At 41.2% G+C, this 22914-nt stretch overlaps 1 protein-coding gene across 13 annotated transcripts in view; it reads left to right on the top strand.

Moving 5' to 3' along the window:
- Positions 1 to 22914, top strand: part of WDFY4 (WDFY family member 4) — a 271485-nt gene that overhangs the window by 93312 nt on the left and 155259 nt on the right. For 12 of the 13 annotated variants that reach the window (XM_016142861.2, XM_036223477.1, XM_036223475.1 and 9 more), the window contains 12 exons: positions 749 to 980; positions 2102 to 2247; positions 3333 to 3444; positions 4166 to 4356; positions 6085 to 6237; positions 10602 to 10675; positions 12888 to 13049; positions 13637 to 13728; positions 15464 to 15563; positions 17520 to 17725; positions 18537 to 18706; positions 20786 to 20911. In XM_016142861.2, the coding sequence (XP_015998347.2) occupies positions 749 to 980; positions 2102 to 2247; positions 3333 to 3444; positions 4166 to 4356; positions 6085 to 6237; positions 10602 to 10675; positions 12888 to 13049; positions 13637 to 13728; positions 15464 to 15563; positions 17520 to 17725; positions 18537 to 18706; positions 20786 to 20911 (1764 nt within the window). Of the gene's footprint in view, positions 1 to 748; positions 981 to 2101; positions 2248 to 3332; positions 3445 to 4165; positions 4357 to 6084; positions 6238 to 10601; positions 10676 to 12887; positions 13050 to 13636; positions 13729 to 15463; positions 15564 to 17519; positions 17726 to 18536; positions 18707 to 20785; positions 20912 to 22914 lie in introns of those variants that run through there. The other variant, XM_036223480.1, reaches the window with a different exon arrangement.

Genomic DNA, 22914 nt, shown 5'->3' with positions numbered 1-22914 from the left:
TGTATAGGTTTTCTTTAATTTTTTTATCATCCTTTTGGAATTTTCAGTGTACATATTTTATACTTGTTTTATTAGTATTTCATTTTCTTTGAGCAATTGTAAATGGTATTGTTTTTAATTTTAGTTTCTGCATGTTCATTGTTAGTCTGTAGAATGCAATTGTTTTTTTTTGTGTTGATCATGTATCCTGTGACCTTGCTGAACTCACTGATTAGTTCTAGGAGTTTTGTGTTTTTTTAAAAAATAAAATTTATTGGGGTGACATTGGTTAATAAAATTATATAGTTTTCAAATATATAATTCAATAATACATCATCTGTATATTGTATTGTGTGTTCACCACCCAAATTTTTTTGCAGAGTCCTTGAAATATTCTTCATAGACATGTCACTTGCAAACAGTGACAGTTTTATTTTTTTTCTTTCCAATCTGTATGTCTGTACATAAAAATTAATGTGCCAATACTGGACATTTAGGTTCTTTATGGAATGACTGGGGCAAACAGATAAACATTTTAGTGAGTCTTAATATTTTCAAATTTGTTTCCAAAAGCACAGAGTCACTTTTTTACTCCCACCAGCATTTTATAAACTTGCTTTGCTTCACTGTTTCTCAGCTTTGAGAGTGATCTTTTAAATGTTTTTAGATAAAGTAAGTTTTTACTTTGAGAGAAGGTATATCATTTTATATCCATATGTATTTAATTAATTCTGAAGTTAACTACCTCCCATTCTTTTTATTTTAATAGATGTTGTATATCCAGACCTTACCAGGACCTTTTCTGTCAATGGATCCATCGTCATTTGTAGATGTTTATGGATATATTGCTACCCCTCGAGTATGGAAACAAAAGTCATCATTAACATGGCGTCTTGGCCCTACATACCTCTTTGATGAAGCCATCTCAGTGGAAACTCTGGAAGTTATTAACAAACTTGGCCCAAGATACCTTGGTAGCTTCCAAGCTGTGCATACCCAAGGTATGGAGGGTTTTAGTTTATAATAATCTTGCTGATATTGTTTTAAAAATAGACTTTTATTTATTTATAGCATATTTAGGAAAATAAACTCAACACAGGTCAGTCATTAGGGAAGACCTCTGTAATTAGATCGTTATATATTTACAAGCCAACAGAAAATGTCACAAAAAAAGGAAATGATCATAGCCTTCATATTTCAATTCCAAAGCACATAATGGAGGAGAGTGGCGGGGGGCGGGTAATACCATCAGCAAGAAAGAGAAGAGAATGAGATAAATAAGTTACATTCCTTTTAATGAAGAAGCTTTTTAACTAAAGTATACTGTTGTCTTCAATTATTAAACAGGCAGACAAAACATTCACATTTTCATTATTGATTGCTGGCTGTTCTAGCAGCAAGCATCACTTTCTGTGCTCTCAAGTCAAGGGGTCAGTTCCTATCTGGGAATAATGATAAATGAATCTCTGTACAGAAGCATTGTACGTGAAGAGCGATTGAGAGCTGTTGAGTGTTTCTGTCTCTAGACCTCATATCTTTTTCAAACTTCGTTTCCTCTGGCAAATGATTCTGGCCAGATCAATGTGAGAGGTCAGGTCTAGAGCCAAAGTTTTACTGAGTCTCTGTTCTTACCATGCTTCTCAAGACACACGTGTGGCTCCTCTCCTTGATGCAGGGGTCAGGACACTAATTCCAAGTGGGATGGACATGCAGATCGCTGAAAATCTTAGGACTTTCAGCCCATTCTGTTTAATATTCTATAAGTCAGCTTTCTTATCACTTAGCATTTTGGTTTCGGCGAGTGAAGTTACATTCTTGATTGATGTTTCAAGCTTAATAATGTCACACCCGTAATATGTCTATTTTATAGGGTTAACACTGAGCTTTCTCTATAATTTTTTTTATAAGTGTCAGAGAAGTAAGGTAGGAGCAAAACATGAGACATATCAACATATAGAATACAAACTTGTAACAACATGTAATGATGTACAAACACACAATATAACAAGATAAAAACATGCTCTCTTGTTTTGCCACGTAGCAGTAGATATTTATTCTTCTGAGGATTAATTTCCTGTTCTGTAAAGTGAGAGTAGAAATGATTGAAGATGTGTCATTTTAGGAGAAGATCCTGGTATGGAAGCAGTGCCACTGGTTGCAGAAGAAAGGGTTTCCTTTGGCCTTCATGTAGCCAGCTCCTCCACCACCAATGTTGCAGACATTAGAAACATGTACAATGAGGTGGACAGCCGCCTGATTGCCAAAGAGGTACACCTTCTAACTTTACTTGCTGTCCCCTTTTGGAATCATGATCTCATAGCTTGCTTCAGCTTTCAGTGATCCAATGAAAGTTAATTCATGTTTGTGTATGTATAGACAGATACACACAGAAGTGCTTCTCACTTCATTCGTTAAAATATCCTATGGCTTCCCACCCACCAGCTTCCCCAGAGACCAAACCTTTTATTAGTAATTTCTCAAAGGACAAAGTAGGTGTTCTTAATTTTTCATGGTAGAACAAAAGCAAATGGAATATTAAAAAAATCTTTGTGACACTGTGAACACTATGGAACTTCCCTTTTCTGTGTGCTATGACCCTCCCCCGCACACTGCAACACACACTATAGCATTCTGTGAATTTCTGTGTTTATCGTAAACAAAAAATTTACAAGAAAGCAAGAAGACATGTTTGTAGATAAAGATGCCATTAGGTTTACTATTTCCTAATTCCTGAGTAAAGAGCTCTTTTTGCTTGCTGCTAGTAAATTTGGGCTAATCTACCTTCATAGACAGCAAGCCACCTTCCTTTACTGCAGAAGAGGGATCAGGGATTAGGTCCAGTTGAGCACCAAAGAAGTGCCTTACCAGCAGAGTTCCTTCTGATGGAGGAAGCCAGGATTCCCATTTTTCTGCCTTCTGAAACCAGTGAGGCTGAGGCTTTCAGAGGATGGACAAGCTTAGGAAGGAGGAAACCCTGGCCTTCATAGCACTGTTTCATCTCCAAGTGCCCTAGGGTCCTTCCTGCCTACTTTAGTTCCTCCCAGCATGTCCTATGTGCACAGGCTCCTCTGCTGTGAACGGGAGTGGCTTTGGCAGTTCCTATGAGCATGCGGGACATCAGTGGCACAATTGTATAACCAAAGCTGCTCCCTTATGATTAAGCCACAGCCTGGCAGGCAGTACATGAGAACATGAACTTTCATTTCAGTCGCCCTGATATTGGATCAATTATTATTTATTCACTGAGTGCTAGTACTGGGCTAGGCCTCAGGCTACCTTCCCTCCAGGAGCTTGTTAACAAGATCTCTTCCTTTCCAGAATTTCTTAGGACTAATGGTTACCAATTTCTCTAGATGAATATTTCATCCCGTGACAATGCCACTCCCGTATTCTTGCTAAAAAATTGTGCTGGCCATCTCTTGGGTCCTCTTCGAACCATTGGAGCCACTGTTGTGGGCCAGTTAGGTAAGTCAGGCCATTTGGGAAGAGAGACTACAGTTGTCATCAGTTGTTCAGCCTGGAATTCTGGGAGGCAGGCAGGAGAGAACCTGTTGGGGAGCCAGGACGGTGAGGGCAATAGCTGGTGAGTTAACCCTGCCAGAAAGTTGACTTCCTAAATTTTATAAGGTCAGTTCACCTTATTGCATCTGACAGCTATTAGTGAACTCAGCTACTAACCAGCCTCATTTGTGCACAATGGTGCCCGTGTAGTGAGCACAGTGGGGAGTTTGTGCAGAGACTTGTTGTTGGAATGAAAACCATAGCCAGCAACTGTCAGTGCCTTACAATTGGGCAAGAGCAAAGCATCCAATTGGTGCAAGGACCCAACCTTGCAGGATCCAGACAGGAGCCAGATGTTGTAAGAGCAGCCAGTGGACTGAGGTTCAGGTGGCACCTAAGGCATTTGGCTCATCTGGCACTTTGAACTGAGACAAAGTACAGCGATCTGAAATCCCCTGGATAATTTCAGCCTTCTGGTGACCCAGAAAGAACTCATCACAGGATCTCTCAGAACATAAGACTTGCAAAGTCCCCTATCATTCCTCCCAGCCTGTTCCGTGTGCACAGGCTTCTCTGCTGTGAGTGGGAGTGGCTTTGGAAGTTTATTCACCCCAACGTGCTACCAGGGACTTTTCATTGGAATGAGGCTGTAATTATTGATGGAATTCCACTTTGTCCCACACAGGGGTAAGAGTGTTTCACTCCAACCCTGCTGCCAGTAGCTTGGACTTCATTGGTGGGCCTGCCATCCTCCTGGGCCTCATTTCCTTAGCAAAGGATGACCACACCATGTATGCGGCTATGAAAGTCCTACACTTGGTCCTGACCAGCAATGTCATGTGTGACTGTCTGATGCAGCACATCTTTGGGTACCAGGTAATCTCACTCTCTCATCTAAGTCTACAGCTTCCCAGGGGCTGTCGTCTTGAGGAGCAGAGAGAAGTCTCTCTGGCCACGGTGGACATTCCTTCCATAGTGACTTCTTGAGAACAGAAACCTAAAGCCCCTGGGTCCTGAAACTCTGGAGAGTCAATCCATATCAGAAAGCCAGGTGACAGCCAGCCAGAGAGTGGCTCTGATCTGGATGGGGATGTCTGTTGCTACTGGTACTTTTTATTATCAAATTCAAGAATCATTTGTGGCCCCCCATTGTGTCTAGCAAGATGGCTAAGAGGCTAGTTCATTGGGCCACAGTGCTGGGTTTGAATCCTGCCTCTTCCTCTAACTTGCTATTTAACCTTAAATAAGTTACTCACCTTGTCTGTCTTTACTCTGCCAATGGCGTGATGCATACTCTCGTGCCTCCTGTATCATGGGGTTGCAGCAAGGACTATATGATTTAATATAGTTGGAGGGCTTAGAATTTTGTCTGGCCCAGAATAATTGCTCTGCAAATATTAGCCATATTTAGTCCTTAATCTCTCTGTGCCTCAGTTCTCCTATGTGTAAAGTGGGAATCATAATAGCACCTATTAGGTAGGGTTGTGATGATTAAGTGAGTTAATATATATTGAGTGCTTAGAAGGGTGCCTGCTCAGAGTGCCTGCTGTGTCCATGTTCACTGTGATTGTTACTGCTATTTGCTATTCACAAAGTCGTATGAGATGGGTCATTGCCCTGGGCACCTTCCTGCATGGCTAGGAGGCAGCTATGAAAGGAATTGCCAGGGACAGGCCTAGGGTTGAAGTCTTGACAAGGTCTAGGGCACAAAAGCTGCAGTGAGGCTGGGGCTTGCAGAGGTTCCTCCTGGTGCAAGGAGTGCTGGGAGAGAGCATCCCTGTCTCTTTGGCCCAAAGGTCAGGGTCGGAGCAGAAGAAAGCAGTATGCTGTCACTTCAGGCACACCCTTTCTCATTTGGACTGTTGCACATCTGGACAGTGGCATCTTCCTCTTATCGCTCCTTCAAAGCCCACTGACACCAGTGGATGAGCTGAGCTTAGAATCCAGATGGGATGGATAAGAACTCAGATGCCAATGAATGGCTGTGTATCCTGACTTGTACGTAACTGAGGTCAACGGAGACATGAGACCAGGAGGAATCCATCTTATTCCTTGAGATGGATGTGGGCCACTGGGATCCCAGTGTATTTGTCCTGGTATGGTTGCCTGCTCGTTGCTAGTTTCCCAGTGCCTGGCACAGTAGAATGGCACATCTGGTAGCTGCCGCCCGGAGTGATGTTAGGTGTAACTGGGTTCATGAGTAGCAAGTGGCTTCCTGGTGATATTGAAACATTTGTGGGATGATTACAAATGTAAGACCCAGTAAGGAAAATGACAAAGAGCACTCAGAGGCATAGGAGGAAACAAGGAGAGGTGGAGAGTGGTATTCTGGAAACACAGTGAAAGAGATTCAGGAAGGAACAGGGGGTCCCTAGAGAGAGGTAAAGTCATATAAATACAGAAAAATGGACACTGATGGGGAAGCAGCCACAGAAATTGGTGTGTGTTTTTCTTTTGAGAACATAGGAACAAAGGAGGTAGCACTGGAGAGCAGTGAGTTTCAGACTGGGCTGACCAAAGGTGCTGGGAGGATTGAGCAGGTGAAGAAAAAAATTCCTAATGACGCATTCATGAGGAAACTGCTATGTGTTTTAACCTGTTCAGATAATGGCATTTCTCCTGAGGAAAAAGACCTCTCTCCTAAACCATCGAGTTTTTCAGCTTGTCCTCTCCATTGCTGGCACTGCGGAAATGGGCTTCGGGTCATCTGCTATCACCAATGTTGGTGTCTTCCAGTACATCCTCTGCAATTTTGAGGTAAACTAAAGATGGGTTTTGAGCCCCAATGGAGTGCATGATGGTAAAGAAAGTCTGGAGCTTCCTCTAAACCAAACAGGTCAGCTTCCTCAGTGGTCGTGACGGTTGTGAGAGGGAAAAGACCTCAAGGACTTTGGAGCTCAGAGGTCCCAGTTTATAATAAAATCCTACCACCAATGGGCTGTGTGGCCTTTGGCAAATCTCTTGACTTCTCTGAGCTCCAGTCTTCTTGAACATGAAATGGAGACCATCATCTCTCCCTCACAGGTTGGTGTATGCGTCAATCCAGATAGTACCTAGGAAAGATATTTAAAACTTTAGCCCTCTATATGTAGATAAGGGTTTAAAATAATATATCCTAATTCTTTTGGATGGCGCTTCACTGTTTACAAATGCTTATTTGAAGGGATGATTGGGAGATGCTGAAGGTACTCCTGAAGCTAAGTGAGGAGTTTTGGACAGAACTTTGGTGGATAGAGCCATACACGAAGCATCATTTATTGATTGCTCACTGGAGTTAGGCATGGGTGGTGTCCTGGACACATGGTGATAACCATGATGGGGCCCCTCCACATAGCTGTCTTGGTCTGAGACATGACAAAATTGACACTACAATTTTTGGGGGGCCAGTGAAGCAGGCACAGGACATCTGGGGAGTGGGAGTAAGAGAACAGTCAGTTCAGCTTTATGGACCAGAGACTCTTTGGCTGTGCCTGGCAGACTACACCCGGTGGGGGATATTCCAGGTGGAATATATGCTACTTGCACCCATGTAGGGATGGGAGCAACCATGAGGATTGAGAGGGCACCTTCAGGGAAATTGTTGCAAATAGAGATGAGGCTGGAGGGAGAGGGAGAGAAGACAGACTGAAGACACTAGCTGCAGGACATGCATTTCAGCCAAAATGTGCTAGACTTTATGAAAGTATTTTAAAAACTGTTTTTTTTGGTAATTAAAATAATATATGTGTATCACAGAATGTTTTAAATTGGAGAAAAGTAGGGGGAAAATCTATTCCTGACACTCAGACAACTGTTGTCAACTTTGAATGCATCTTTTCATTGTACTTTCTATTTTCTATCATAGCCATAATCTTAGTATAGATATTGTTAGTCCTACCTTTTCCCACATAACATTAACATTTTAGAAATTTTATTACAGACTTTTACAAGCATTATTCTGAGGTTCATGTTGTTCCTGGTTTCTTTACCATTCCTGTATTGTTAGAGTCTTAGATCATTTCTATATGTTGTTGTTATGAATGAATGTTGTTATACACAACGTTTTCCTGCATGTGTTTCCCCTACTTAAAGAATTTCTTAGAATAAATAATCAGAATTGAGTTTTTAGAATAAAGGCTTTATAAACAAATTTTAGATTGTCAATAAGTTCTGCTAAACTGCTAACACCTAAGGGTGTTAACTAAAAAAATAACATGCTAGAATTTTATTTTAGATGTGTTACTCAGGAGGCAAGAGCCCCAAGCAGGGAGATAGGTCATGAGATAGGCATAGAAACCCAGGTGGAAGATTTTGAAACCTGAATTGTGGCAAAGGCAGTGAGATAAAGAAGAGGATCAATAATTCAAATAAAAAGTGATGTATAACTGAATAACAAGGAAAACACTATATATCAAAACACTGTGGCAAGGCTGCTGGCTGCTGAAAGCTGGATTTAGAGGAAAATTTACAGTCATCAATGTGTATATTAGAAAAGAGAACATTTTAAATTAATGAAGAGACTTATGATCAAGAACTTTGAATGACCAAAACCAAAACAAAACAAAACAAAACAAACATGAAAACACAAAAACCCAAACAACAAATAAACAAAAACAAAATTTCAAGCAAGAAGGAAGAAAAAAATAAAGAGAATGTGAATGATTTAAATAGGAAAGAAACAAACATAGAAAGGATCAATAAGACTAATAACTGGTTCCAATAGAACAGACAAACCTACTGAGACTGACCAAGAAAAAAAGATGAGGCACAACTAAACCATATTATGAAAGATAAAGGAAAACTGACTACGGAGGAATGAGCAATCAGAAGGGTAACATGTTTGCCTACCCCTAACCCTACTGGAGGAACATCAGCCCACACCAGCTCTTCCAAATGGCAGCTACCCTACCTCTGTGTGTGCCAAGAAGTGACTGCTCACAGGGACTGAAAATTTGTCAGCCTACTTCTGGCTTAAGAGAAATCCACTTATTTTATCTTGATTTTCTTTGCATTCACTCTTTTAAAAATATTAATGAATTCTTATTAAGTGCTTACCATGTGGTAGGTATGGTGCTAAGCCCTGGGGATTAGAGAGAGATGGTCTCTGCCTTCAAGGGCCTCCTGATAAACTGAGGCTCTTTCATTTTCCCTCATAAGTAAGAGCATGGAGTCATAGCCACCTACTTCATTCAAGTGAGGTTGATTATTGACTCTGTGGGTCACTGTCTACAGAAGGTACCTGGTTGGGAAACACAGGGAAGAGGCAAAAGGATGGGCTCCATGGTTAGACAGACCAGGCTTTGAAGCCAGTCTCTGACAATTAATAACTGTTGGGTGTCAGACAAGTTACTTAGTCTCTATGATCCTCACTCTTCTTTTTTCATTATTAATTTCAAGTATACAGTACATTGGTTAGACATTTATATAGTTTATGAAATGATCCCACTGATTACTCTATCTTTCCTCTGGCTCTACACCTATCCATTACATTGCTGTTGACTGAATTTCCTATGCCATTCTACCATCCCCATGACTGTCTAACACTACTAATTTGTATTTTTTTAACCCTTCATTTCTTTCTCCCAACCCTCCCACCACCTCCCCTATGGTTATCCTCAGATTGTCCTCTATATTTGTGACTCTGTTTTCAATTAGTTTGTTCTTTTTGTTCCTTAGATTCCGCATATAAGTGAAATCATATGGTATTTATTTTTCTCTGTCTGACTTATTTCACTCAGCATAATAATCTCTAGGTTCATCCATGTCATTGCCAATGGTAGGATTTCATTTTTTTATGGCTGAGTATTCTTTCATTATATATATGAACCATAATGTTTTTATCAAATTGTCTGTCGATGGCATTTAGGTTGCTTCCATGTCTTGGCTTTTGTAAATAGTGCTGCCATGAACATAGGAATGCATAAATCTTTACAAATTGGTGGTTTTCTTTGGATAAGTACCCAGAAATACAATTGCTGGATCAAAAGGTATATCCATTTTTAATTTGTTGAGGAACCTCCAGATTGTTTTCCATTGTGGCTGTACCAATTTGCAATCCCACCAACAGTGTATGAGGGTTCCCTTTTCTCCACATCCTCATCAACACTCATCGTTCTTTAATTTATCGATGATAGCCATTCTGACAGGTGTGAGGTGATATCTCATTGCGGTTTTAATTCGCATTTCTCTGATGATTAGTGACCTTGGGCATCTTTTCATATGTCTATTGGCCATCTGTATTTCCTCCTTGGAGAATTGTCTATTCATGAGCTTCACTCTTCTCATCTACTAAATGCAAATAATATCATTTTAGGACTTTGCATGGCACTTCTTAACTCCAGGAAATGGAGGTAAGAAGCTCTCTTTGCTGCTATATGGAAGCACTATTGTAATTCCATGTTTGAACCTTCTAGATACAGGCCTTAGGGAATGTCAGTATTTAGAGGTAAGAAATAGTAGAGCTCTCTAAAGAGAAGTAGAAATAAGACAGGAAGCCTCATTATCAACTTGGCCCCAGAGTATGGTTAGCAGCTGCATTTTGTTTACTATGAATGAAAACAATCTGAGTGATAACCTTTACTCTCAGGATCTCAGTGAATTTCACACCTGTGTCACTCACCGTTCTGTAGTACAGGAGAAGGGAACATGGGCTGTGCTTCAGGTTTTAGGAAGAAAGTGTTATATGTACAACATAGGTGTGTAGTTGCTATAGTATAAAACCAGAAAGGTGAGACCCAGCTTCTAATCTAGTCCTACCACTTGCTGGTGGTGAGTGAAACCTGTGAGAACACTGGCATTTGTTTTTTAGGATGAGATATGTTTGGCGTGTGGACATATGGTCTGCAAGGCCCAGGATGGGACAGATATTGGTTAGAGTAGATGTCCTCGGTAGGTCTCTAGACCTACAGTGAAGTACCAGGAAGTAGGAGAGATTGGAAGGAGAAGAACGATTCTTAAGCTTTCCCCTGGGGTAGGAGTCCTCTATGTTCTAGCTGTCAAGAGATTTGGTCTGATTCTAGAGGTGGTAAATTGTGTTAATGACTCCAAATCAAGGAGATTGCATTTAGCATTCTTTCTGCTCACAATGCCTGGAAACATTTTTCCTCACATGCCTTGGTTTCAGTGTTTTTGTTGTCTTTCAGCTCTGGATGAATGCTGCGGACAACCTGGAACTCTCTCTCTTTTCCCATCTGGTGGAAATCCTTCGATCACCAAGGTAGGCTGAGCTTTGGCGGCCTTGGCGTTAGAACCAAAGGTTTCATGCCAAGAACAGGGACTGTGAGGGCAGAATGGCCAGTGGCTTGGCAACTACAGCTTTTGCCCATTCCCAGAGCACTAGATCCCCTGGTGGTAGCATGTCTGCCTTAGACTATTTGGTCTGTTATAACAAAAATATGATACACTGGGTGGCTTATAAACAACAGAAACTTATTTCTCCCATTTCTGGAAGCTGAAAGTCTAAGATCAAAGCACTAGCAGATTCAGTGTCTGGTGAGAACCCCACTTCTTGGTTTACAGATGGTTGTCTTCCCATTATAATTTCACCTGGTGGAGGGGTAAGGGAGCTCTCTGACATCTTTCATGATGGCACTAAGCCCATTTATGAGGAATCTCCCTCGTGAGCTAATCACCTCCTCAAGCGAATACTATCACACCAAGGGTTAGGTTTCAACACAAGAATTTTTTGGGGAAGAAGCACAAACATTCAGCCTATAGCAATGCTTACATATGTGGGGCACATCTATCTTACTTGCTGGTTTGGGCCTCGGGAGAGGCCTCTCTAGCCCTGGCAACTAGCGCCTTCTCAGGGCTCAGTAAATGTGGCTAGCAAAGGAGAACATTTCTCTGTGTGCCATTTGCCTCATGACCCACTTTCCCCTAAGTAACTTCTCCAAATCACATTTTGAATTAGTCAATGCTCTTTTGGTTGCAAGTGTCAGAACTATAACTCAAACCAATTTAGGGAAGGAAGAAAGGGAGGAAAGTAAGTAGAAAAAGAGGGAATTTTTTGCTCATACAGTTAAAGGGGCAGATCTTCACCCATAGCGGTGGCACTCATATCTCTTTACCTGAGATCTGTCACTGATCTTATCTATGCTTTTTTGTTTACCGGTGTTGTTTCAGCAGGCCTTCTGTGACAGCAAGGTGGCTGCTGGGAAGCTCCTTGGAGCATATTCTCCACTCAGCACAATGAGCAGAGAGGCTTCTTACTCTTCCCTTTTTACTCTACAGTCCTAGCAATAGGATGGTCTCACAGGGGCATCTTGGGTCTTGCTGCCAGGCTGGGAACAAGACCTTACCTCTGAGGTGGGAAGGGAGTTAGAAAAAAGTGGTTCCCAAAGAAAACCAGGGGCTGTGATCAGAATAAGGAAGAAAGGAGATAGGGAAGCCAACATATCTACTTTCCTTATGTTCACACTATCCTCATGGGTCCAGCTGTTACAGTGGTCATTAGCACATTCATTGTTTTGAATGTATTTGTAAACATCTTTTCCTTTAGCCTCTTATGATTGAATATCTATTATAAACCCATTCCATTTCACATGGGTTCTTAGTGCTGGAAGTTAGGAGAAGAACAAGAAACAGTCCTGTGGAGAAGGAATGCAGAAAAACAGGCTGCTCGGTGCTGTGATGAGAAAGCTTACGAAAGACAGTGGGGCCTTACTTATAAGCAATGGACATATGTCACACACAGTCTGGGATAGCTTTTCCTCTTTTGCGCGTCAGAGATATGAAGCTTGGCAGAATTTAACTTGATAATGCTGAAAAGGCAGTTCAGGAGGGAGCAATCCACCCAAAGTCACCCTCCGCTACCTTTTTCCCCCCATTTTCTACTTTTTCTCTCTTTATCTGTTGTTTTCTAAGAGATGAACACTTAACCTGGGAGCTGTTTTGTTAGGGGAAGTAGAATTTACTGGAAATTGCATTGTGATTATCTTGAGAAGGAGAGTGTGGATGTTTGAATTTGGTCTTGTTCCCCTTTGACTCTTGGCTGCGTGTTCATCCACTTTGTGGTTTGGGGCGGGCAGGAAGAGCACACACCAGACAGGCTAGCCAAGGGTCTTGTGCCCCTGGCTGTTGGGAAGTGCTTGCAGTCACACACAAGTCTACTGTCTTTGTTCTGAATTTTCTGAGCCCACCATTAGTTTTCCCTGAGGCTTGGAATTTAAAAGTCAATAACTGGGGCTTGTCTTTGAAGGCAGTTTCCAAGGAGTGGAAGAGTACAGGAACCTCATCCAAGAGTGACTCTGGCACTTGGCAGACGCATATTCGATGAGTGTCTGACAGTATTTTGACAAGTTGCTAAGTGAGCATTGGAGTCAGAGGGCCACAGAGCAAACACAGCCGGAAAACCTTTTTAGCAGAAACAAAGCAAATTTGGTTCATTCCAGTAAAAGCTTTTACTACCTCTTTTCCGGGCTCACCAGGGAAGGACCTCGGAATGCTGAAGTTGCTCACCAGGCACAGCTTATACCCAAGCTCCTCTTTCTCTTCAATGAGCCGAGCCTCACCCCCTCCCAGATCCCCATCATCATTGCCATACTAGACTGTCAGCTGAGGGGACACTTCAACATCAAGGACTTGCTCAGGTATCATGCCCAAACTTCCTGGGGGGAAAGGTAGAGCTTCGGACCCCCAGCTCTCTTGACCACATTCACTCCAGCATCACTACCCTTCAATGCAGTGGCAGGTTCTATTCATTGAAACCTTCAAAGTGGGTTCTATTCAGAACTGAGAGTTAAAAAAAAAGGGTGTGTGTGTGAGACTACCCAGCAGGGTTATGTTTTTCAGTGCTCTCTGGTGCTCAGACACATCTACTGTGCCAAGAATTCAAGACTTTCTGTGAGCACAACCATTGCCACCAGCTGATGGCCCAACACATCTGCCTTTTGCAGACTTCGCAAAGGACAGTTCCAACTGGCACAACATTTAGCCTTTTCTGTCTTTAGCACTATCTGTTCTATTGATCTGGCAGAACCAGAATTCACTGCTCTCATGAATCCTGGTAGATTTTAGAAGTCTCTGAAAATATTACATTGATCACAGAATAATGTGATTCCCCTCTGACCCCCCTTGTAGCCACATTTGGGTGGATTTGTGTAGATAAGCCTTCACATGTGTTCAGCAGACACGGCTGAGCCCGCTGTTGAGTGTGTCCTTCTCTCTCTGCATTAAGAATCGCGCTGTTTGTTGTGTACACCCTCAAACCTTCATCGGTGGACGAGAGGCAGATCTTTGTGGATGGAACCCCAGAGCCTTCCAAGCCTGGTGAGAAGACCTTTCCCCAACACCAGTCCAAAGACAGCAAGATGACACTCATGGTGACCCCTACAAGTTGTGGGGTCATTTTGTATAGGGAAAAGCCGAGGCAAAGGAAGGGGAAGGAACCAATAGCTGAGCAGCTGTTCCCAAACAATGGCTTTTGAGGACAGTTTTATGGGGTCACAAATCAAATTAAACTGTATATTCTTCCTGAAAAACCTGGAATGGCTTCCAGGATAAAACTTAGTTCCCTATAGACCAGTAGGTAGGATCCTTCAGGCACCAGCCCCTGCCTAACTTCCTGGTTGAATCTTCCCACTCTTGCCTCCTGATGAGCCCCAACTTCAGCACTCTGAAGCACCTGCAGGTCCTAATGTGTGAGGATCTCTGTCCATGTTTTGCATGTGCTGTTCCCTTCATAGGAGTATGTGGCCTGGCCCACCCCACTCCCTACTTCATCCCACTGCAGTAGCCATTCCTAGTTTACCAAGCCACATTAAATGACCTCTTTGTGCTTCTAAAGCCCCTGGGCTTACTCAGATACACAGGTTTTGATTTGTTTCTTTGAGTGTCTTTCTCCCCAACCAGGTGCAGAATAGCAGCTGTGAAGTGTTTTATAGTCTTTCTGCTAGGGCAGGTATGAGGGAACAAGTACAGTCTGTTTTGCCCTGGGCCTTCAGATCTGTGCTGTCCAAGATGAGAGCCTTGAGCCACATGTGGCAATTTAAATTTAAATTTAAATTAATTGAAATTAAATACAATTAAAAATTCCCTTCCTCAGTCACATTAGCTACATTCCAAGTGCTGGATAACCACATGAGGCTAGTGGTTACCACATGGACATAGGAGATATAGAACATTCTTATTATTGCAAAATTGAGCATAACTCAATCTAGTTAAATCCTCTCTTCTCCTTAGATCAAGACTGAAATAAATTACTATTGTCTTGTAGGCGAGAAAACTGAGGCTTAGAGAGATTAGAACCTTAATAAGAGATGCGGCCAGAATTCAAATAGAGGGGAATTTGACTCCACTTCTCAAGCTGCCTCATCAGTTTTGTTCTCTGAATTGGTTGTAAAATAACTGACCAAACAAAGGAAGAAATGAATGGATAATGGGCCGACAGTGAACTTAGTCAACACTCCTTTTTATACAGACTCCCATCTGAAACTTTTGTCTAAAAATATTTTCTATTAAGATAGTGTTAACATGTCCTTCAGGGCTTTAACAACATTCAGAAGTAAAGTTTCTTCTTCCACTGGATCTCTATACCTCTTTCTATACTTTAAGCTCTATTTTCACTGCAGCATTGTCATGCCAAAGGCCTAGCCTGAGAGTAAATTGAGGGCAGGAACCAAGACTGAGCACCATAGTCTTCACACTGTGCTCCCAATGCCTCGCATAATACCCAGCACATAATATGTGCTCAAAAAGTGTTGGGGTCTATGATACTTAAAAAAATTTCTTCTATTGGAAGATAAATTTGATCATATCATTTTTAGGATTGTTGGGGGGGGATGGGGAGCACTGAAAACATCTCTAGTTAAAGATAACTTTAGTAACATTCCCTGAAAAAATTTTAAAGCATTGTATTGAAGTCTAGAGTTGAATACCAAAATTTAGAGTCCTGTCCCCAATTCCTGGGTGAAATAAGCATTTGGTGAATATGATTGCTTACTGCAGCAAATATTATGTCTCTTTACATCCGTTTTCTCTCAAATCTAAATTTTCTTTTTTGTAGCTGGAAGCCAAACATCTGGAAAGACAATCTGGCTCAGAAACCAGTTGCTGGAGATGCTGCTCAATGTAATATCTTCCTCCAAACTTCATTTGTCCTCTGAGTAAGTAGCTCCAGGAAGAGCAATTTGGCACGAGGTTGCCTCATACAGGGTGCAGTATTAAAACCTTTTCTTAATGAAAAGTTTAGCATCTCCGAGTCTGCTTTCTGCAGTGTGCTTCCTGCACTAGTCAGAAAGAAAATTATATTCTCTCCACCCCATAAAGCAGACCTTGCCCTAAGATATTCTGATGCAAATGTTTAATGAGCATGAGTAACTCAAAACAGATTTTGTATAATTACAACAAACTCCTTTTGTTGCCATTGCTATTGTATAATTGTTATTGTTTTGGAAGTTGTGACAATTACTGATTTTGATGTCCTGTACTTGGCAGACAATAGAATGGTGAAATGGTGAGCCTAAATAGCATCTATCAAGGAAAAGGCTTGCCAAATTCTTCTGCTATTTACTGTTAGTTACTTAGTTATTTTTTCAAGTTGGAAAAAGAAGTATCTGCCTTCACTTAACTTTCAAACAACATGTAATCATAAAATTCCATTAACTCTCTCCCACTGACGACTTGCTTTACTTCCAATCCTGGAGTCATTTATTCAAAAACTGTTTGTTGAGCACCTACTCTGTGCCAGACACTGTTTCTCGATCTGAGGATGTGGTGCTGAGCAAGTCAATCCAGATCCTTGCTCTTGCCAAATTGACACTTTAGTGTGCATGTATGTTTGTGAGAGGAATGAGGGTGGGAGTTACCCCTCACTAAAACAGCTTTGCAGATAGTGTTTAAAAATTTGCCAGCTGGTAAGTCTTTATGTTGCTAGAATCAAAACATGGTAGAACTGGAGAACTTGGAGATGAATTAGTTCAAACCCTCCCTCTTCCTTTTTTCTTTTTTGAAAGGTTGAAAGGAAATATAGTGTAGTGCTTAAGCACCTTGGCTTGGATGTCTAAACCTCCTGGGTTAAAATGCAAGCTCTGTTCCCAGGAATGTTGGGGAGGTAATTTAAGCCCTTGATGCCTCTTCTCTATTTACAGTTACTGTCATAGGTGTAAATTAATGTGTGGATAGCCCAGGGCATGGGGCCAGTAATACTATACATACTCCATAAGCTAACTGCTATCATCATCATCACCACCATCATCCTCATCACCATCAACGTTACCATCATATCATCACCATCACCGTCACCATTATGGAGAAAAATAACCAGAGTACATCAAGAGTTCTACCAAAGTCATCCAGTTAGTAAACTCAGAAGCAAGGCTAGAACAGAACAATCTCTTGATTCTTGGTCTAGCAGTCATACTCTCACCATGCCTACTCTGGCACCTGATGCCGAGAAGAAACACCGTCTGACCCAGGTAGATCCTTCTCTGGCTCCAAGGAGGCTGAGTCCTTTGCTGAGCCTTTGCCTCTGATTGACTGCCCACATTACTGCCTTCCAGTTCCCTTTAGCAAATCTGTATTCACCAGATGCACCATTTTAAAATTCATTTTCGAAAGTGACAGTTAATCATGGTTTTTTTTTTTTTTTTGCCTAAACTGGTAAAGATGAAAAAACATTGAATTATTCTGTTTAGATTAGTTTAGACAAGTGTATTTAAAAGGGAGACAAATAACTATTATTTGTTTTATGTGACTATATTGTTGTAATTAAATGGGTGGCTTTTGGACACTGCATAAGTGTGACTATCATTTAAGTAGAGTTGTCAAGGGGCCTATGTGTTTTACATCTATTGGTACATACTTTCAAATTGCTTTGAAAAGCTTTAGCCAACTTACACTTCAGTCATTAGTAGACAGATTCATCTATTTCACAGTAACTTTGCCAGCGTCTTATTTACCACTTTTAAAATGCAATATGCACTCTGATAAGTGATATCCAGATGTTAACCTTAACTTGCCTTTCCTAGGTGATTAGTGAAGCTGGACATCATTTGTATTTTCTAGACATGTCATTTGCTCATGGACCGAGAGATAATTCATTGCATTTGTTGATCCTCCAGGACAAAGGAAGAGGTATTCTTGAATCTGGCACCTGACTGGTTCCTGCTGCTCATGCAGGGTCATCTGCATCCCAACACTACTGTGCTGGGATTAAAGCTACTGCTGTACTTTTTGTCAAGCCTCTCCCTCCGAGGGCGATTTAAAGATGGCCTGTCTGCAGGATCCTGGGTGGAACGCAGCTCTGAAGGCATGGACATTGTGATGGGTGAGTGCGCGGCCATTTCCAGGGGGCCAGGTGCCAACTCATCATGGGCTGTGACTGAGGACCTGCCAGTCTCCTTATAGCTTGGGACCTTCAGGACTTTGGTGCAGTAGGATCATCTTGACCCCTGAATCCTGATCAGCCCAGCTCTCTCTGATTTTCCTTTCAGGATCCTTGAGGTCCTCACTGTTCTTCAGAGACTGGGGGCTTCTTTCCATCCCTCAAAGTCTCTCTTTCTCTTGCTGGGATGTTTCTTCCTACCCACAACACCAGCAGGCCTGTCCTGGCTAATGTGGATTTATCCTCAAGGTCTCAGTTCATATTTCACTTACTCCAAGAGAGGAGGGTCCTCCTTAGGGCATCTCTGTTACACTCTCTTTGCCCCTATTATTTTTCTTTATAGTGCTTATCACAAATTTATATTTATTTGATATTTAATCATTCAATTTTTGTTTTTCCCATTACATCGTAAGTACTTAGTGAGGGACTGGGGTCCTGTATATTTTGTCAGAACATTATGTCCTTGTTGCCTAATACAGAATTGCCTTGTTGACTCTAAGGTGACAGGTACCGAATATCTGTTTCTGAATGAATGAATGAATGAATGAATGAATGAGCATGTCAGGAATAGGGGAAAGACTTCTTGCTGAGTACTTTCTTGTGTTCGTGTTTTTATGACATATATTTCTGTCCTGGATTTCTACGAGATGGGCGGGTGGAAGGGAATTCCCTTGTGTGCCCCATCCCCACTTTGATGAGAAGCAATAGCAGTTGTTCTCGATGAGATTTTGTGTACCTTCCACCTGATTAATAGATAACCTGAAGAGCTACTCTCCCTCGCCTGACCAGAGCCCCTGCCTGCTTCCTGGGTTCCGCGTCTTGAATGGCTTTCTGGTCCACCACGTTCATATTCCGGAAGTCTACCTCATCGTGTCCACCTTCTTCCTACAGACACCACTTACAGAGCTGACAGACGAGCCTAAAGTAGGTTCTTGGGGAACTCCTGGGATGGAATGACACACTTAGTTTTCTGATTCTACATGACTAAGGCAGTTCTCTAAGACTCTCCACCCTTTCCTGACCGCCCCCTTCTTTCAGCTTCTATTGCCTTAACCTACTTCCTTAGCAGTCAATATGCCTTGGCTGGCTCTATGGATACCCTTGACTTCTTGCACCTCTGCCTCCCATAGTCATCCCCAGCAGGTCTCCATTTTGATCAATCCCACTTTTAATTTTTTTTCCTTTGGGGTTAGAGAAATTGATGGTGATGGGGGTGGCATGGGGAAGCGAAGTGTTGTCACCACAGACTTAGAGCCTCAGTTAATGCCTTCAGAAAAACATGTCCCTTTACCTTTGTAATGCCCCTACATTCTGATATAAACCGTATATGTTCTGAGTCTTTTGCCCCACAGCTGCCCTTTGCTCAGATGACTTACCTCATAGTAAGATTGGAGGCTGCCCAGAAGAGGGGTATTGCCTAAGCATCCTGCCCTCCATCTATTTATGCCATCACCCTCTTCATCATCTTCTCTCCACTGTCGCTGGCCAAGGACAGCTTTTTAAGGCTCATATGGATTCCTTTCACTTCTTTCCTGAGTGATTTTACTCAATCATATCCATTTTTTAAATGTATTTTCAGCATATTCTTTTCAATGACTTGTTCCTCATAGACCATCGGTATGATAAACTATGTTCCACTGAAAACCAGAAGCTGCCCTATTGACTCACACACTTGACCAAGTGCTGTCCTGTTTTTCACTCTTTTCTTTTTCCTTGGCCAAATTTCTCCAGAGAGGAGTCTACACTCACTGTATATACCCTCTTACCATTCACTTGCTTATGCTTACTCACTCACTTCCAGCAAATCAAAGTCTTCATTGGCTCCCATTCCTGTGGTATCAGGTTCAGACTCTATATCCAGCATCAAGACCCTTTGTGATTGGGTATCTGACTAGTCTCTCTGGCCCAGCTTGCTTACTTACCTGCCCTTCATGCTGTGATCCTCCTGAGTCATCTTCACAATAGAACCAGCTACTTTGTGCTTGTCCACTCTGTGCCTTTAATGAGCTCTTTCCCCCACCATCATCTGCCTCAGATGCCATCTCCAGCTTAGGCCTCTTGGATAGAGAGAACCGTTCTCTCCTCTGTGCCTAGCATAGCTTTGCCTTATGTGGCACAGACATATTTACATATTTCCTTCTTTCCTTAGGAACTGAACACATTAAGAACAGACCTACCTTTTACTCATCTTCTTGGGCACCTGACAAATAGCAGACTCAGAAATGTTTATTGGTCTTAATTGAGTTGAGTAAACTGTACTGAATTGAAATGGGGTGAAGGCAAGGCTTGAAAGGCCACAAAAATGCACCTCTCTTGCACATCCTTATACTTGATAGATCTAAATCTTGATAATGCTAATAGTCTTATAGATCTCACTTCAAAATAAATTCTGAATATTCTTGCTAAGTTCATCAAGACCCTGTATTTTGATTTCTCCAAGAATGTATCTAGGAAACAAAGATTTGCTAAGTGTCAGGACCCATGATAGATGCTTTACATATTTTATTCTACTTGATATTTATGATAATCTGATGGGGTAGATAATGTAATTTATATTTCACAGAGAGGGAAACTGAACTGCCAAGTAGCTAAATTGTTTGCTTAAGCCCAGCTATTAAAGAGGCAAAGTTAGATCAAGCTGCTTGTCAACCAATGCTCTTTCCACTATAGTCTGCACTCTTCCCAAGTGAATTCATCATATATCTTTTGTAATCTCATTTACAAAGATTCATTAAAGTTGATTGGGACATTATTTGTGATGTCATTCCAAAAGAACTAAACTCGACGCGAGTCACTAGTGGGGTATCTTCAGCACCTACTTGGAGGTGTGCATTTCCCTTATGTACTGAGTGAGCTGAAATTCCCCAGATGGACCAGCCACCTAAGGTGTTGCTGTGCTGTTCTTTCCCACTGAGGCTTCTGGAAAACAGTGTACTGGCTAGAAATCTGATCCCTTTGGTATGTAGCTGCAGGTCTCTTTGCAGCCCTGGCCTCCTCTTTCAGGGCAGCCTGGATGCCATGCTTCAGTGGCTCCTGCAGAAGCACCACACAGAAGAAGTGCTCCGGGTTGGACTATGTACTGAGGGTGCCCTGCTGCTCCTGGGAATGCTGAAAGCCACCTTGAGCCAGGTAAGACCCATTCTCCACATGTTATGATAAGGATCAGAAGGGAAGACACGTTTGGAAGGGTAAGCTTGATTTTTCCCAGTAATTTCCAAGAAATGCCAGCAATTAGCAAGTATTATTCAGAAGGCTTGATAGAAGAGGCAAGGCAGGTTCCTGGAGATAACTTAGGTATACAATGGAAAAACCAGCCTAAATGCTTCCCATGAGGTTTACTCCCTCTTGCCATAAGACTGCTATTTACATTTGTTTAAGCATTTAACTTTTTTCTTTAGGAGATTCGTGCATTTAGTCAAAGGGAGTATTTATGGGCAGCTACTTTAGGTCAGAAGCTTTGAGGGCCCTGTGGAAGGGGGAAAGGGACATGTGGGCCTTGAATGTGAGTAATCTGTGAGGTAGAGACTTGTCTTAGAGAAGACAGATATCTGCCAGCTCTAGACATGACATGGAGGGGCTTCATGGAGAACCTTCAATTCAGGCCTTCCAGGTCCACCAGAGGTGAGTGGAGAGGTTATTTTAGACATGAAGGCGAGTATGAAGGGGTGAAGGCCATGCAGCCTATGATCAGTAGTAATTCTGAACCAGATCTACAGGCACTTGCATGGGAGGCTGAAAAATTCAGACTTCATTCTGTAGATCCCCGGGGCAACTGGAAGCTTGGTTGTGTGTTGGGACATTTTTGCATTTAAAGTATAAACAAAAGAGAAAAGAAAAAAAGTAAAATTACCTGAAATATGCTCATCCAGATATAACCACTGTAAAATTTAGAGGAATATTCTTCCAGACACCTCTCTAAGCTTATACCACATATTTACAGAGGGTTAGACCACATAGATTCTTTTTGCCTTTTTTTTCCTTGAAATATTATAGATTTATTTTCATGCCAATAAACATACATGGGAATCATCTGTTCGTAGATGAAATTTTGTGTTGTTTCTTGTTATGATTATTATTCTCAAAAGTCTGTAATGTACTTTCTTGAGGAGACATCTTTCCTCTCTAGTTTGGTGTCCTCCTTAGTGTAATTTCTGGGATGCGAGATAGTGAGGCAAAGTGTACTTTATGTGTTTTCTTTTGGATAAACTCAGAAAGGTTGAATTAGACCTTACACACATATATTCCTCCACTTAAGATAGATCTCACCATCTTGTATAGAAGTATTCAGCCAGTTCTCAGAGCCTCAACAACACGGCCAAACTGGTGATGATTTCATAGCTGAGTATTTTGCTTTTATTAACGATCTATTTATTGTACTGTGAATTGCCCCTTTATATCTTCTCTGTGTGCGATTATGCTAGGAAAGTACAGATCATAATTTTTACTCTTTTTAAAAAAACAGGAATGTATTTAATTTTCATTAAGTACTATTTTAGCATATAATTAGATGGTCATATGCTTTTTTTAGCCTGTTATCCATGATGAATTACATCAATATATTTCCTTGAATTTCTGCAAAGATCTCACTGAGTCACTTTATTTTTATTCTTTTAGCATGCTCCCTTATTCTGTTTATAAATATTTTATTTATGATTTTGCATGCATATTTACAAATAATATTAGGTTGCAGTTTTCTTTATTTTATAGCTTTGTTAGGTTTCGATATCAATATTATGCTCGTTTTATTTTAAAAGAGTGCTTGCCTTTCTTTATATTTTAAGAAGATGTTAAATCTGTGGTAAATTGTTTCCATAAAATTTTGGGGCCTGATTTTTTCTCATTATTGCTTTATTTAGGCTTTTATATGTTTCCTTGACCTAGTTTAGGTAATTCATATTTTTAAAAAATCTTCCCATTTATTCAATTTTTACAAATGGTCTCTTTTAATTAATTTAAAGTTTCGCGCGATTATTTTCCTTTCCTTATTCTTAATATATAAATTTGTGCTCTCTCTTTTCCTTAAAAAGCTGAGGACTTGTGGACTTATTTAAAGAATGAACTTTGGATATATTTCTTTTTCTCTTGATTTTTTTTTTCCTGGATAGTTCTAAGATTTTGGTATTTGGCATTTT

This window comes from Rousettus aegyptiacus, unplaced genomic scaffold, assembly GCF_014176215.1.
Source record: "Rousettus aegyptiacus isolate mRouAeg1 unplaced genomic scaffold, mRouAeg1.p scaffold_m13_p_6, whole genome shotgun sequence".
In the NCBI taxonomy this organism is placed as follows: Eukaryota; Metazoa; Chordata; class Mammalia; order Chiroptera; family Pteropodidae; genus Rousettus; species Rousettus aegyptiacus.
The sequence above is the reverse complement of the archived record's forward strand: the minus strand, read 5'-3'. Positions and strand labels throughout refer to the sequence as shown.